The sequence below is a fragment of the Mauremys mutica genome, chromosome 9 (genome assembly GCF_020497125.1).
Source record: "Mauremys mutica isolate MM-2020 ecotype Southern chromosome 9, ASM2049712v1, whole genome shotgun sequence".
Taxonomy (NCBI): Eukaryota; Metazoa; Chordata; order Testudines; family Geoemydidae; genus Mauremys; species Mauremys mutica.
Genome location: NC_059080.1, coordinates 13,160,129 through 13,177,746, shown reverse-complemented (window position 1 = coordinate 13,177,746; position 17,618 = coordinate 13,160,129). Strand labels below are relative to the sequence as shown.

At 45.0% G+C, this 17,618-nt stretch overlaps 1 protein-coding gene across 3 annotated transcripts in view; it reads left to right on the top strand.

Annotated features, from left to right (window-relative positions):
* Window positions 1–17,546, top strand: part of TMEM255A (transmembrane protein 255A) — a 52,575-nt gene extending 35,029 nt beyond the window's left edge. For 2 of the 3 annotated variants that reach the window (XM_045029623.1, XM_045029621.1), the window contains 5 exons: window positions 1,766–1,828; window positions 3,190–3,278; window positions 5,905–6,067; window positions 8,382–8,525; window positions 13,588–17,546. In XM_045029623.1, the coding sequence (XP_044885558.1) occupies window positions 1,766–1,828; window positions 3,190–3,278; window positions 5,905–6,067; window positions 8,382–8,525; window positions 13,588–13,746 (618 nt within the window). In that variant the 3' untranslated portion in view covers window positions 13,747–17,546. The remainder of the gene's footprint in view (window positions 1–1,765; window positions 1,829–3,189; window positions 3,279–5,904; window positions 6,068–8,381; window positions 8,526–13,587) is intronic. The other variant, XM_045029622.1, reaches the window with a different exon arrangement.
* Window positions 17,547–17,618: the final 72 nt, after the last annotated feature.

The following is a 17,618-nucleotide window of genomic DNA, read 5'->3' as shown; positions in this document are numbered from 1 at the left end:
AAATAAATCTAGGTGCTTGGCATCCTTGGACTTAAGTGCTGGGGCTTGTTGTCCCTGCCTCTCCTTTTCATTTACTGCAGCCACCACCAGTGAGCAAGGCGATGGGTGTGTGAAGAGGAGTGCTGGTGCGACCTGGACCGGTGCCGTGAGTCTGACCGGTGCCGCAATTGCGAGCGGTGCTGAGACTCCGAGCGGTGCCGTGATTCCACCGGCAGTGCTGAGGGACGAAGCATCGTTGGTTTGCCTCAAAACGTTGCCGCACATTGTGGTACCAGATGCTTGGCTCGAAGGACCGGGGAGCGTGGTGCCGTTATGGTGATGAGATCCCTCGCAGCCTCAAAGGTGTCCGGGGTGGATGGCAGTTCCACCTCCTCAATGACCTGGCTTGGGGAGTCCAACGGCACCGGACTCGACGGTCCCCCTTGCGGGAGCAAAGTCGATGGTGTTGGCTCCAAAGTCTTTGGCCCTGGGTGCTCCTCTCTGAGACGTGCCCCATTGGCCGACTCCAAAGGGGTGGGTCTCAGAGTCAGAGATCCACTCCTCCCCTGCTTCTGGTGCCGCTTCCGCATCCGGGAATGGGAGTGGTGCCGGGTCGATCCCGCTGGTTTAAGCGCTGGGGAGCGGCGATGGTGCGGGTCTCTCCAAAGTCCTTCTGCGGTGGCGCTTCTGCCACCGATGAGCTCAGTGCCAAGTCTTGCCACACTGATGTAGGTTGCGGTCCAAGTGCAACCTCCATAAGGTGCCTTTTTCGATCTGGGGCGACACTCTACAAATCCTGCACTTGTCCGTTTGGTGTGCTTCCCCCAGACACTTTAAGCAAGCGTCGTGGGGGTCGCCCATTAGCATGGGCTTGTTCCAGGACTTGCAGGGTTTTAACCTTTCGGACTTAGGCATACCCCAAGTCACCATGGGGAACGCGGTCGGGGTGAAGGGGGAAACCTCCCACTCCCAACAGCTATCTGCTTTAACAACCGAAACCACTAAAACTAAACTTAACGAGGCTAGGAATAATTGTGAACTAAACTAAACTGAAAGCTAGGGAAACTGAGGAGAGCTCGCTAAGCAAGTCACCACTGTTCCAACGACCATCACTGGCGGTAAGAAGGAACTGAGGAGGCGCCGGGTCGGCAGGGTCATATATTGAGTGCCATAAAGGCGCCACTCCAGGGGACTCCACAGCTGACCTGACGGGAGCTGCTAGGGGAAAAACTTTCTGACGACCGTGCACGCGGCGCGCACACCTACTTGGAATCGATATGAGCAATCGCTCAAAGAACAACCTACTACTGCTGTCGTTGACTCCCTTAGCTCAAGAGGCAGAGGTGCGTGCGGTGGGATTTAAAGGTTCTAACCCTGCCGGTGATCCATGCGGGTGTCAGTATGATGTCACATGATGCCCAGGGCTGTGCCGTCCCGAGTGAGGACACAGGAACTCAGGTATGGCTTTCCAGTGTGGCTGCTCACACCTGGGCGAGGCTAACCTGGGGACCGAGGCCTGTGTGCTCCTCACTTGGGTTAACTCTGCAGTGAAGACATACCCGCCTCCATGGCCAGATTTTCAAACAATTTTCCATGGGAGCTGCTGGGTGCTGAGTGCTTCTGCAAACCTGGCCCCTTCACTCCGGTGTCTGTGCGGGCACGCTGCCCTTTTGAAAATCCAGCCCAGTCTGGCCCTTCCTCCCTGCTCAGAGATGTGACAGTGTGCTAGATCTGAACCTCGGCTTGGCTTTGAATGATATGCTAAACCCCTTGTTTTCTTCTGCAGGATCTTAGGCCACTGTATGCAGGCCGATGTCAGTATTACTCCAAAAGTACGACTCCACCCGAGGTGAGAGCGGATTTGGCGGCATCGCTTTCTAACAGGGCTGGCAGTGGCGTGGAGGTGTTTGCACTGCAGACCAGTCGGGGACAGCGCCCCCATTAGTTCCCTGCCTGCACAGGAGAGCACGACTTCGGGAGGGGCTCAGCGTTGGGGTCTTGGAGAGGGAGGAGTGTGAGGCACCAGTGATGGAGGGGGGCACAGCAGAGGAGAAGGGTATGCTGGAATACAGTGGGGACTAGAGAGGGCATTTGGGAGTGGGGCATGCTGGAAATAGGGGTGCGGACCAGAGCGAGCGAGCCTGGAGCGCTGTCTGGGACTGCCAGCCTGACAGAGGAGACCAGCAGAGAGGAGGTGAAGGACACACGTGTCCATTTGTGTAGCCTTTTCAGCCCTCAGCAGGTCAACATTTGAGGCAGAGGCAACTGTGCTAGCGTTTCCATGGTGAACACTGACCGGGGGAAAGTGAAGGACAGCTCTGGCCAGCTGTAAGATAAGCAGCTCCCCCTCCAAACTGGGTCAGAGAAATGTATTCCCTGAAAAGGGGGGAACGTCTCCAATCACATGGAGTGGGTGAAACCAATGTGATAAATCATGTGTATTGGACACCTTTGACTGCCTCCCCTGCACACTCCTCTGGGACTTGCCTTCCAAATAGCTGATCCGCTTTCAGGAGCTGCCGGATAAAAACAATCAGCCTGCCAGCAAAATCTGCTTTTTCTTCCCTGACTTCCCCTCCTCAACTGGAATGTCCCCCCAGCACTTGTCTGGGGTGCAGGATGGGCAGGGAGAAGATCGAATCTCGCTGGCCCCAGGGAGGTCACGTCTCCAGAGGAAGCCTGGCAATAACCGGGATCGGTTGGACACATGCACCTGTATCTCTTTACTTGCCAGTAACCATCCAGCAGTTCCCACCATGTCATGGTCTTGGCCCAGGAATCTTTTTCTCAGTTTGCACTGTCCCCTTGACAAGTCCATGCCCATAGGTCACTAACTGGGGAGAGGCGGGGGGGGGAGGGAATAGCTCCTTCTGTCAGAGCTGATTTACACACACAAGTTGCACAATTGTAGTTATTCGGGAACCCCCGTAGTGTGGATGGAGCTATCCCAGTTTGAATGTGCTTATACTAGCAGAACTATTCCTGTACAGAAAGGGGAATAACCTACACTAGTATAAGGCACCTTTATACTTCGTCCACACTGGGGTGGTACCAGTAGAACTATATCAGTAACAAGTCCCGCCCTCAACCAACATAGTTATACTGGTACAAAATCTGCGCATAGACCAAGCCTCAGAGAAACAGGACCGAAGGCCATTGCTCATCTCTTCCTGGGTTCCTTGTATCCTCCTTCTCTTTGTATTCACGCAGGGGATCTGTAATCCACAGCGCCGGGGACCTTGCACACCTAAAATAAAAACCAACACCTGCTTCTGCTGTGACCTATACAACTGTGGAAAGTGAGTAAACTAAAAATCGCATTCAGCATCCGTGCTAAGAGCAAATATGGGATACATTGGTTTGCTAGCGTTTAAAGAGGTTAGGGACTCCTACAGGATATAGTAGGAGCTATGTATAGTATTGGTTAATTATAGCTATTCTAGAAATAGATATTGCATTATTACTTCAGGTAGCAATCCTACCATATTACAATGGAAGTTAGATCATGTAATGCTGCTATAAGACAGTCTAGTCTTTCAGTATGTTCAAAAGATTACTTACCAATCTGCTCCCCTGTGGTACCTTTTATCTGATGATCTCAACGTGCTACATAAATGTGAATGGGTTGAGCCTGGCACCTTCGCTGTGAGGATGGCAAGCATTATACCCACTTTACAAAATGGGAAAACTGAGGCTTAGAGGTTTAAGGGACATGGTCAACTTGTAACTATTCAGCTGGATTTTTTAAGTTTAAAAATCATTTCAGGTATTACACCTGACACCCATATGCCCTGCCACATGTTGTGACTTTACCTGTTTTTTAAAATGTGTGTTCTCTCCCCGGTGCTGTATGAAACAGCAGAAAATACAAAATGAACACAAACTGCTTATGAAGTGGGAGAGAGGTGCAGGAAATGTAAAACTGACTCCATTCAAAGTGCTGTCAAATGCACAAAGTCAGCAGTGAAAAGAGAGAACAGTTTTGTCTCTACTTCCAGCTACTGTAATCTTAGGCGCACATAAAAATAGCCAAGGAATATTTTTCAGACAGAATTGTAATGTGTAAGTTGACTGTGTCCCTATAAAGCCAACATTTTTAGCAGTGGTCTATGGTTGTAGGTGTTTCTAGCTTTGGATCCCCCAACTTAAGACAATCCTGGGGGGCTGATTTTCAGAAGTGCTGAGCTTCTGCAGGCCCCATGGATCTAAGATGGAGTTGTGGGTGCTTAGGGACTCTAAAAATCAATCTCCCAAGGGGTCTCAAATTGGGCCCCTAACGTTAGAGGGCACTTTGCAAATGTTGGCCACACTGAGTTGCCTCAGATGATAAAGCGAGTCTGCAGCAGATCTGGGCATAGAATTCAGGACTGGGAGATTGGAGATCTAAGCTTTTATTACAAGATTTTTTTCACCAATTTCGGAGCTGAGTGAATAATGGATTTGGGGGGGTTTTAGACTGAACCCCCAAAAATCCATTTAGATTAGAATCAAAACAAAATGTATTCTCTTTTTTTTTTTTAATTTTTTCATCAAATCAAAAAACTCAAAAAGAGTTTGTTTCAAATCAATCAAAAGATTTTGGGTAATTTATTATTGTTGTTTTAATATGGCTGTTTTGGGTTTGTTTGTTTTTTTAAATTGGCCAAATTTCAGTTTGGAACTGAATGTTTTGAAATGAAACATTTTGACTTTTCAAAAAAAAAAAAAAAAATCTTGGCCACATTTGACCTGAATTCACAAATAATTTCAGAGCACCAAAAAAAATAAATACTTTTTTATGAAAAAATTGATTTGGCAGAAAAATGTACCAATTCCCCAAAACTCCTACAGGGTTTGGACTTTGCCACATTATTTGAATTTGTGTGTGACCATAAGAATCAAAGTAGTTGAGTACTGAGACCTGCATGTTCCAAAATGTCCTAAACAGGATTCATTAGGCTCCACTATAGATTCATCTGGTTTACTTCCTGGAGTGCAATCAGAAAGGAGTGATTATGGAAGAACCCAACCTTTAGGATCAGGGCCATTGTGTTAGCAATGGCACTCCTCCTGCCATATCCAAATAATGCAGATTTTTTTTATTTGATATTTTACGGGGAGGAGGAACTTAATGTGCAAGATGAGATGTGTCTTAAATCTAAACGCAGGGTCCCGAGGGCTTATGGTCTTTACATCCCGTGTAATCGTTATGTAACGTTGCTGGGCGCTGTAAGAGAGCGGTTAGTACTTCATCCACGGCAGCTGCTGTGCGAATTTCAGTAGGGGAATGGGCTGGCTCGTGTGCAGAGGTTATCAGTCTGTAATGCACTTGGGAACGGTTGGATTGAAAGGCTCTATGTAAACATCTGATGACATACATATAGAATATCAGCCTTTTACCAAACTTCACTTAAGTGACTCCAGGGTTCAATTCCCAACTCTGCTACTGTGTAGACTTGGTCAAGCTATGTGTCCTCTGTGTCTATAAATGGCTGTGGTAATGCTGACCGACCTCTCAGGGAGGGGTGAGAAATTTAAAGTGTGGACAGTGCTTTGAGATCAATGGTGCTGTATTAGGACAGAGCATTTGGTTAAGTATCTATTATTCTGGCAATAAGCAGCCCAGTGCCGGTAGAAATGTAAGAGGCAACTCTGAGACTGCAGCTTCACTCACCCATAACTCACTGACTTCAGTGAAATTCAGGGGGGCTTGCGGGATATGTTTCCATCACTGTGTATTCAAGATGAGTATACTCCACTGCCATGATCATGTGGGGAGATGTCAAAATTCAGGTCACAACATGATGAGCCTACTCCAACAGGCCTTACTTGTGGAAACATCCCACTGATGTTGGGACCCCATGTCCATTGCAGGAATGCATTCTGTGGTCCAGGTGGGCTTTTTTGGATTTTATTATACTGTTGTTTAATTCTTTTCTAATCCAGCAGAGTGGAAATTTCTGGTGGGTACTATGAATATATTGATGTCAGCAGCTGCCAGGATATCATTCACCTTTACCACTTGCTCTGGTCAGCGACAATTTTGAACATAGTCGGATTGTTTCTAGGGATCATCACAGCTGCAATCCTTGGAGGCTTTAAAGACATGGTAAGATGATGCAGACTGCTAGAGAAATGAAAGGGATATGATCAGACAAGTTTAGACCTACAAATGTAGGGTGTTCTTTTAAAACCGCCTTAAAAACCTCACTGGCAGTGATATTGCAGTACATACAGGTGGTGGTTGTTTAAATATCCTTTACTATGTTTGAATCCAGATCACGCACCAGTGTGCTTGTGCTGAGAAAAAGGAACTGAAATAACTATAAGCAGAAAGTGAAACTGACTAAATTGGCGGATCTGACAACACTGTCTAAGCAAAGGGAATTGCAAACGATTAACAAATAAGCACATGAAGAAATGTAAGATTAATGTAAGATTTGGGGGTTGGACTAGATGACCTCCTGAGGTCCCTTCCAACCCTGAGATTCTATGATTCTAAGTCAGCAGCAACAATCTCCGCTTCCACCATGGAGGAATTCCCTTTTAAAATGAATATTTTGCCTGATGTCCCTTTTAAGAAGAAACCTGTTTAGGTGGCTCTTAGATTTATGAATTGTTTCAGAATTTTTACCATCACCATTATATTAATTTTATAGAATACTTACCATTCAGTTCATCCAAACCTATCCACCTGATTTCTTCATTGTGTAAAACAGCTGAAGCTGATTTTGGAGGGAAACCAGATAAGATAATTTGTGCCTTGGAAGAAGATGGAAATACTGGTCTGACAATAAGTGGGACTTCAGTAGGCTTGAATAGGGCATGTGCTAGGGCAGTGGTTTTCAGACTGTGGGTTGCGACCCAGTACTGGGTCGTGGAATGTAAGGCACTGGGTTGCAGTGGCTCTGGTCAGCACTGCGGACCCGGGCAGTTAAAAGTCCCATCAGCAGTGCTGCCCAGCTAAGGCAGGCTAGTCCCTCCCTGTTCTGACACCGTGCTGCACCCCAGAAGCGGCCAGCAGCAGTTCCGGCTCCTAGACAGAGGGGCCACGGGGCTCCACGCGCTGCTCCCGCCCTGAGCATCAGCTCCACACTCCCATTGGCCGGTTCCCATTGGCGGGGCGCAGTGCGGTCCACCGTGCCAGGGCAGGCAGGAAGCCTGCCTTAGTACCCCCACTGCACCACTGACTGGGAGCCACCCGAGGTAAGCCCACGCCCCAACCCCGTGCTCCAATCCCATCTCAGCCCTGAGACCCCCCAAACCCAGAGCCCCTCCCACACCCCAAACCCCTCATCCCCAGCTCCGTTGGGTCGCAGGCATCAACAATTTTCTTCAACTGGGTCGCCAGAAAAAAAGTTTGAAAACCACTATGCTATGGCTTACGCAGGGTCATATAGTCAATGCTGCCTGGTTACTCTTTGAACAACCACCACCATTTCTATTAAATAGGAGAGTTGAATAGTCGCAGAAGCAAATTCATGTCTTTTCTGTCCTCTGTGGCTCATTTGGCATGATACTAAGTGAAAAGGATAGGACAGAGTTTGATGATAAGGTAAGATGATGTATTCCTCTTATAGAATTAGTAACATGCTCTTTATCCAATGTGCCTGATTTCAGAAGAATAGATTGTCCTACCCTCTCTTCAAAATCCATCAAAATCGTCCCAACCAAAATATGAACAAATACACCTCTACCGCAATATAACACTGTCCTCATTAGCCAAAAAAATCTTACCGCATTGTAGGTGAAACCGCGTTATATCGAACTTGATTTGATCTGCTGGAGTGCACAGCCCCGCCCCCCCCGGAGCGCTGCTTTACTGCGTTATATCCAAATTCACGTTATATCGGGTGGCGTTATAACGGGGTAGAGATGTATTGACAAAATATGAGGGACATGCCAAGTCACTGGTAAAGATTTGCCTCCTGGTCATGCATAGCTAAGTAGTATTGTCTCCTAAGCTCAGTCCAAACCAAATGGACTGTAAAGTATGCAAAGAGAGAAATACAGAACCATCTCTGAATTCTGCTGGAAGGAAGAGTTGTAATGTCCAATGCATTTTAGTGCACTGGTGCAAACAAGAGATCAGCCTACTAGACTAACCAGTTTTTAAAACAGTTTCCTTCTCCCATTCGTGAAGCCATTCTGAAAATCCACTTCATTTAAGTACTAGTGTGGGATGGGCTTTGGCCAGTTTGTTCTGTTCATTCTTAAAGGAAACACTGAATCACTAAAGAATGAATTGACTTCAGAGCAATCAGACTGATTTACAAGTTGTTAATTCACCAGAACTTGGCTCTGAAATCAGTCACCGTTCCTTTAAATCACTTCTGCAGTCATGCAGGTGTCAGTTATCTGGGAGTGTGGGACAGGTGCAGGTTAACCTTTGTGTCAGACTGTGTGTGTCTTTGTCTCAACAGACTCCCTCCCTTCCTACACTGAACTGTACAGTTGAAAACGCACATCCCTCAGTGTCCTATTACTCAAGGCCACAGGTGACTTCTTACAACACTTACTACCACAGCACTCCTCATCTGCCACCATACTCAGCGTATGACTTCCAGGTATGGCACAACGGACAGTAGTGTTAACTAGATAAGAATACCCTAGCCTTGGGACCATGAAAGTCTCTCTTCCCCAGAGGTCTACCTCCAGGGGGCGCTAGAACTTCCCAGCAAACCTGCTCCTTGTCCTTGAGCAGTGGTTCTCAAATTTTTATACTGGTGACCCCTTTCACATAGCAAGCCTCTGAGTACGACTCCCCCCTTATAAATGAAAAACACTTTTTTATATATTTAACACCATTATAAATGCTGGAGGCAAAGCGGGGTTTGGGGTGGAGACTGACAGCTCGCGACCCCCCATGTAATAACTTCACGACCCCCAGTTTGAGAACCCGTTCTCGAGCCCTGTATTTAAGTTTCACAAAGGGCATGTCTGGAGTGCAGCCACAGGGTGCGACTGCCGCTCGAGTAGCCGTACCCACGCTAGCTTTCATCTGGCTCCACAAGTAATTACCCAGAGTTCCAGGGGGGGCTTGTACAGCCCATGCTCAAGGGCATGCTGCCGCAGCTTCACTAAATTAAAGCTAGCTCCAGTATGTCTGTGTGAGCTGCCACCTCACCCAGTGATTTCAGTATAGATGTACCTTCAGGCAGTATAGCCGAGCCTCCGCTGCAGGGAAATGTAACAAATTGTGCCTCTTTCAACCCTACTGCCACCCAAGGATCTCTTGATGCCCACGGGCAGAGGGCACAGGAGCACCCAGAGGTACAGAGATCCCCTGGGTCTGGTATCTACATTCTAGTCTGCCAAAGAATATCACGTAAGGTCTCTAGTGAAAGCCTGCCACGCAAGTAATCAGAATCATTGCAAGATGTATGTACAGAAAATATGTGAAGACTTCTGTATATATACTAAAAAATATGTTCTTTATGTCTGTGAGTTAAGGCGGGTCACCAGAAGTGGTCTATGTACTCCTGTCAGGCAGAGGGGAAGAGTCACTTATCTCAGCGTCATGGCTGGTCATGTTATAAAAAAGAATAAAGTAACAGAGATATACCAATCTCCTAGAACTGGAAGGGACCTGAAGGGTCATTGAGTCCAGCCCCTGCCTTCACTAGCAGGACCTAGCACTGATTTTGCCCCAGATCCCTAAGTGGCCCCCTCAAGGATTGAGCTCACAACCCTGGGTTTAGCAGGCCAATGCTCAAACCACTGAGCTATCATGTTTAAATTGAGTATTGCATAGTTCACAGTGGGCGACCATTGACTGTCTGAGCAACATGCTAATCATTAGTATGTGGAGGCAGATGAACCTCTAGTGATTCCTTCAGGCTGTATGGAAAAGCCTGAAGGAAGACACATGTGCCACGTGCTAAGGGTCACGCTGAGAGGTCCCTCAGAATAGGTTGTATAAGAACTTCATAATATGATCCTGCATGGTCCTCTACATCCCTTCCCTATGGCCGAAGTATCCTCTGGGAGGTGTGCCAGGACTCGGAACATTTGTGCTGTTGGGTTTAACAAGCGGATCCTTATTTATGATTAGTATTTTGGTGGCTTCAGGCTTCAAACCTTCAAGAAGGGATCTCAGCTAAACTAGTTTAAAACACTGGGAAAAGGACTTGGGTGTAAACTGTTTTGTAGGAGATAGGGCAATGTCTAGTAAGTGAAATTTAGGCTCTAGCCTTTGAGTTTGTTTTATGTGTAACCATTTGTTTCTAATATTCTTATTTGCCATCCCTTGAATCTGTTCTTTGATGATAAACTTATTCTTGTTTTACTACCTATCTATCTACTTGCTGTGTGTTAAGAGGCGTGGTGATCCTGAGCTGGCTCTTGCGAGGTGGTGTGAACTGTTCCTTGGGGAGTAGTGAGCCTGAGAGTGCTGCGATTGGACCAGGGCTTAAGCACGCCAGAGGGATGCTCAGAGGATTCAGAGCTTGGAGTGTGCCTATTGCTAACCTGTAGAGAGAGAGCAAGGCCTGTGGTGGCCTGGAAGGCAATGCTATTGCTGCCCGAGACTGGTGGTTTCAGAGAGCTGATCCGCAGCAGGCACAGATAAGACTTCCTCATGCTAAGGCCAGGTGGTAGTGAGGGGCCTCCCAATGCTGGGTACCCGTGGGAAGTGTCACATGTGCCACGTGCTAAGGGCCAAGCCGAGAGGTCCCTCAGAATAGGTTGTATTAGAACTTCATAATATGATCCTGCACGGTCCTCTACATCCCTTCCCTATGGCCGAAGTATCCTCTGGGAGGTGTGCCAGGACTCGGAGCATTTGTGCTGTTGGGTTTAACAAGTGGATCCTTACTTATGATTAGTATTTTGGTGGCTTTTTTTTATAATTTAAGAAAGAAGCTGCAATGTACGTTTCAAACCTTCCCCTGTCCTCAGCCTTCTCTGAGGTTCTGTAGCCCCTCTGATGCTGTCAGGTAACACTGACATCAGGAAGATTTTGTTAAGTATTCCTAGGCTCAGGATTTTTAAGGCGTGTCATACACACATTCAGTACCAATTTCGCTAGATCAGTGCCACCCCCAGACTGTGGACTTACACCGCTATGAAAGGGCTACCTCAGGATAGCCGATTCCTATACATTTACCAAACTGAACGATACTGACAAGAACCTTTCTAAGGCGCTGTACTGATGAATGTGCTATTCCTAAACTGGGACAGTTTAATGGGTACAAAACCTGTGTGCAGACCAAAGGGAACGTTTTCACAAACACTGGAGTCCCATTTTCAGAAGTGACTTGGACACCAAGGAGACTCGGTCCCATTGATTTTCAATGAGACTTGAGCTCCTAAGTCACTAAGGGCCTTGGAAATTGTTCCCTCAGACTGTTCCAGTTTCCTATCATCTCTTTCTAGGCCCTGCGTTAACTTTGCCTCTCCCTACTTACCCATCTCTGTCTCTCAGTCCCCTTCTCCCCTGGTGGCAGCCTCAGTGCCCCATTTGTCTGCATGTTCCATGAAATGTCTCTGCACTTTCTTCCACACAGCTCCCTCTGCGTGGAATGTGAGGCCACTCCCTTCTCCTCGTTAAATCCCTCCCGAAGGACTGCACGTCTTCTGCTACAAGGAGCTAGCCAATTAACTCTTCTGCACAGTCACTCTATCACTTTGATCAGAAAACAAAGAAGCCAACATTTCTAATAGAGCCTGGAATAGAAACCCCAGGTCTCCTGACTCCGTCTCCTTCCCTAACCACTGGCAAACTCTCTCCAACTTTGTGCATGTGTCATCAGCGTGGCTGAGCTGAGTCTTTGTTAGTTTTTAGGCACCACAAACTTTTAGGGGTTGGGTTGAGATTGTTTCATGCCAGGTGTGAGCCTAGACAGGCTTCTTGTGGTCCATGACAGTCCAATCACTTGAAACAGCCATTTGCAATGGCAGTGTCAGCAGACTGTTGCCTCTCATCCCATTGTAACATGCCTAGCACAAATGTAGCAGCCTCTGCATGAAAATAGCACTCTGCTAGTCATTCACCTAATGTGTTGGGAAGGCTGGGGGGCAGGGAATGATCAGCTGGGAAAGGCTCATTCCTACAGTGCTTTGACTTCTGCAGGTAGCAAGCCACCTTTGGCACGAAAAGAAAATGCAGATGAGTAGGTTGTTTCATCTCAGCAGCGGCCCATTCCGCCTATTGTTCCTTTTAGACAAGGAGGAATCAAAAGTGCAGCCCTTTCAGTGGCCTGCTTCATTAATAAAATCCGACTGCTGGCTGGAGCCAAAATAAGCCAGGCCTACTCCACAGCTGCAACAAAGCCGGCTCTCCTCAAAGGCTCATGGCTGTTGCTAGGCAGCAACACATGGGTGCGTTGTAATGTTTAAAACCCAAGGTTGTGTTCTCTAGCCAATACCACCGCAGCACCCGCCGCAGCTAAGTCACCCCAGATTTCATGCCTCAGAGTTTTGGGGGATTCAGACGGCTGAAACTTGGCAGGGAGGAGGGGCTTGGCCCTAATCGAGAGGTGAAGGAAAGCCGTTTTGCCACCTAAAAGCGTAATCAAAACCAGAAGCCTTTGGTTTCGGAGACTTTTTTTGTGGACTCCCACAATCTGCTCCACAGGGCTCCAAGCCTGCCTTTAACGCGTGGCACAATATTTACACAATAAGCTGTAACAGATCTGTAATAGGGAAGTGAGGTGTGTGACCGCCAATATAATTTTTTTTTTAATTATAGCAATTTTCACACAGGTAATCTGCCCCAAAAGGCTAAACCTTATCTTCACACCCTATTGCTGTTTACACTTGAGTCCCACAAAGCTATAAATGCTCTTCTCTGACACACAATCAGGACACATGTGCGCATAGTATCTTCCTTTGCAGCACAATGCAAAGATTTTGTCCTCACCATAAGCCACTCTTGGCTCTCAGATTACTGCCAGGTACCAAGTAACTTCATCAGTATACGAGGTGCTTTCCAGGCTGCCCCAAAACATTCACGGTATAAAAGACAAACCAAAAAAAGAAGAGAGGTCCAAGCGGTAATTTGTTATAACCTGGCGTATAATACAGTTGTATGGTGCTCTGTTCGTTAAACGCTAAAAAGTCTAGATTATCCCCAATCCTTCACAACCTCGCCATTATCGACCGTCCATGACCAGTTTCTTACAGATATCGCAGTAGAAGTGGGTCTTTGGAATGGCTCCGACTGCAAAGAGGGGAGCACCCTGAGCACCCCAGGAAATGGTGGTCATGGATGAAAGCGTAGGGAATCTTGTGGGAGAAATGAATGAATGAAGTGTTGAGGCTTGCTTCATTGTGTCTCATCCCCTCTTCCTAACTCCTTTGTTTGACCTGTTTCTAGACAGATGGCTACATTAACTATTTTCTAACAGTTTTAACAATCTTAAGCTCTTACCTTGCCAGTGGTTACTCATCTGCTTAACTTGACTTCGGTGGGGCTATTAATTTGAATAAAGTTAAGCATGTGTATAACACGTGTTTGCAGGATCAAGGTGTAAAACATTAGGAACATCATACTGATTGATACAAACGTGTTTTTTTTTTAAACTGGCCAGTGTCCCTTTCAGTGTAGGAGATTAAGAAATGCTTGTTTAACCTTGTATTCTTTTCAAGCTTGCTATTGACAAAAATATCTGTCTCTCTTCTGTGCAGCATTCCAGTGTGTTTCCAGCCTCCACTCCTTCTGGTCTTTCAGATGACCCCCAGTCAATGTCACCATCTCCAAGCTACATGTGGTCCTCCAATGCTCCGCCTCGCTATTCCCCACCATATTTTCCTCCTTTTGAAAAGCCACCACCTTATACACCATAAAGAAAAAATGTGCTGTTGAAATAATTGTGAACATTTTGTATTTATATTTTATTGGGGTGGGAGAGAACATTACAGAAGACAATATAAAATACTGGATTCTGTTCATTCTTGCAAGACTTATGTAGGGGTTTAACAACTGTGTATAGAGCAAGGATTATTTCACTGATGCTTACTAGTGTCAGTGACTAGCGGGTGACCTAAATTCAGGCCTCTGTTTTACAATATGATTCACAGTAGTCCTTGATTTTTAAGAGGTGCTACCTGGTCAGAGTATTGATCGCAGTCTGCCATGCTTCATCTTGAGCTGAGCAGTCACCTGGATAAATATGGAGTGGGGTTAGCCAGAACCAGGAGTTGCCCCAGCCTACTCTTTTGCTCTAAAGGTGAGGGTGCTTGCAAATCAGCTCTGATGTTAATTTTGTTTGGCCTTTCGCTTCCTACTGGCAGGACATTGCTGGGCTGTGGAATGTAGTTCACATCTTTCATTGCTTACAGTCTACATCCTTATCAAAGGAGAATCCAAAGAAGAGCATGAGTTTCTTAAAACATAATACAAACTGATGGAAAGATAATTCTATAGGATATGATGTCCTGTAGCAGTCCAACAACTGGAATAGCGCCTGCTGAAAGAGAGAACTGCACTAGCCAGGCTGGCTTGTTTCAGGATGCGTCATAAGGTAGGAGGTATAATATCGAACAGAGTATTGTTAGTTCTGGTATGTATAAATATAAAAGTCACAGTTTGGGTGGTTGTGTATCAGCAATTGGATTGTAGATATCTCCTAAATAGAAAGATGCAGTTTTCTGTGTTCTGCTAAGCAAAAGCATCCAACACTGTCCACAAGTCATTTCAGCAAAACCATGTGTTTTCCTTCTTTTGGTTGGGAAATTTGTATAGATTGTTTTGAGTCAGCACCCTGTATAAGAACTTTTTAGTGGCTGTATTACAGGCTGCATGTAATGAATTTCCACTATTTGTTCTCAAGATGTAAGTCTCTTGTGGATAAAATTCAACACCACGTAAACGATAGCCTAGGACAAAGTTGATAAGAATTTGCTGTTATTGTTGTGTCTTTCTTTTAATCTTCAAATGATAGTTGTGCTGATCTAGATTTCATGCAAGTTTTGCATGCATCTTGCATAACAAAAAAGATCAACTTTATTAAGTGGTACAATGCTCCTTTAAAGTGTGGTTCTTGCCCAAGCAGTGATTTCATTTGGCAACTTTCTGTTCAGAACCACTCACTCTGAGCATTCCATCTGTTTACTTTGGGGATAAAAATAAGGTATCTGCTTTTTACTTGTTATACCGAAAAGGCTGGATTCTATTTCAGCTCCTGAACCTAAAGAAGTGTAAACTGTAAGGCTGCACCCATCTACAGCTGTGTCACCTCAATCCAGACAAAATGTAATGGAGAGCAAAATTTGGCTTGTAGAGTTTTATGCTGTTATGTGAGCCACAACGAATACAGTTGGACTTCAGATTGCAGCATCTTTCTACTTGCAACCTAACCACATGTGAGATAGTGTCAGAAAGGAAGATACATGTGGGACCCACAATGTCACTTCCAGAGTACAACCACACTTTAACGTGCTGCTTTTAACCCTGTACATTTGCAAAGCATTTAGGCAGTTTTTTAGACTCATCATTTCCCAGTCGGATACAAGTCCATCTAGTCTCAAACTAAAAAGAGAATAAATTGTTCAACCAGAAGCAAATGTAGAACTTCTCTCTGGACAATGAAATCTTTCTTCTTAGAAAATGGTGGGAGGAGGAGAAATACATGCAAGATACCCACTGGATTTAAAGCAGTACTGTATGCAGAACACGTTCCAGTAGACTTCCCCCCCCCCCCCCCCGCCATTATATATGGTTTAAAATACAGCTCCTGTAAGTTTGGGCACCAGAAATAAATTAGCACACTAATACCCCTTCTGTTCTAAATTAACCTCACAGCTGTTCAACTCAGTCACATCTTTAAAAGAGACTTTGCATGCACATAAAAAAAAAGTGACAGCACCCATGGTACTACTCCCTGTGAGAAATATATTGCATACATTTTTTTAAATAGTATTTTACTTCTAGAGCTTTGAAATAAAAGTTACAGACCTAACCTCACCTGGAAAATAGTATACCATTTGTGCCTATCTCTATTAAATAGGTCTACAAGGCATAGGGGATATTGCAGGTCAGAACTAAGGTGCATTGCACAGTCATGAGGGGAGAAAAATAATGCAGTGCCATAAAACGGATCTTTGGAAGCAAGTGTATTGTTACTACCTTTGGCCTGACAGAAGCAGAAAACCTAAGAAATTGTCAATGCTCTTGTTTCCAAACCTTTGAGCTTTTTATTAATTGTTATATGCTGGTATATTTAAGCAAAAGCTGCATTGCTGCTTTAAATTAATTATAAAAGGACAACTCAACATTAACATTAAAAGCATTATTGGGATTTTCTGTTCAACTAGCTGTTTTCCTTCTGCTTCAACAACAGTATAAATACTGAACATAAATGCAATGTTATGCACTGTATCCATAATGTCTTATGAGAATGTAAAAATTACGACACGTATGTATCTTTTATTACTTCACAAAAGTAAAATAAAACTGTGACTTTTTTAAAATGTTTACAAAGTTGCAGTTTACATTTTAGCAGCTTTTCTGAGTATTAGTGTTGCAACCATTACACTGAAATTCCTTGTATGTAACTAGGAACTACGGTACAGAAAAAGCCAAGACAGCATTTGCTATTTTAGGGCCCAGAACTGCCAACCTTACTGGGCATGGTGCTTACTACCCTTGGTAGTCCCAGTTAAGTCACTGAGCCCTGGTTTTGTAAATTGTGTTGAAAGAACAAATGTATCCTATGCATTTTATAGTTGTGGTAACTACAATTCTGCAGTCCTTATTCACGAGTAGTTCCATTGATTTCAGGGGGGTTACACTTATAAGTGCTACCCAGTATGCGCAAGGCTCTGTAGTCTGCTACACACAGAGAAATTCTGCTGAAGAACATTAAAATGGAAGGCTTTATTTAAATCAGAGGTGAATAATGTAATCAGTACAGTATCCCACTCACTTATTTTTATTATTAAATTCAATAGATTATGCTGGGCTTGATCCTGCACCACTCATGTCAGTGGGAGTTTTGCTGTTGACCCCAGCAGAAGAAAGTCCAATCCCTACATGAATGAGATGTTTTACTAATGTTCCTGATATTTTCTCCCCAAACTGTTTTTGACAAGTTCCTGAGTAGCTATGTTTTTCTTGTCAAATCCTTTCCCCACATCAGTTTTACTACGCTGATTAGCACTTACTCATGCAAATAGTCCCATTGAGTTTATAGGGTCTACTCCAGTAAGTATTACTTATTAAGGGTTGCAGAATTAGACCCCATTTCAATAATAATTTCTCAACCAAAGTATCAATTATCTCAAGAACTGCAGATGGAAAAATTCCAAATCATAACCAATTAGAGATTAATTTATTTGCAGCTTCATTAAATATGAAGTCGCTGCACCATGAGTTAACTGAAATACATCAGCTGAATAAGACAACAAGAAGTTGAAGTTTCTAGACCAGTGCAACCCAATTGGAAGTCAAGCAGAACACATACTGGCTCAAAATGCTTTTAGATTGTGCAGTTTACAATATGCACCGTTGTTCAACTAATTCAGCTTAATAAAAGAAACCTCTAAATTGCATCAATTTTGCTGAGAATTCACTGCTACCTTAAAAAGTCCTACAGGAGACAATTATCAACATTAACTCATCTAAAGCTGTGTTTCTCAACCTTTTTGATCCCGGGAATTGGTTTGCTCCCTTCCTAAATTGTCAGGGAGACCTCAGGGGCGGGCACTGGTCCACAAAT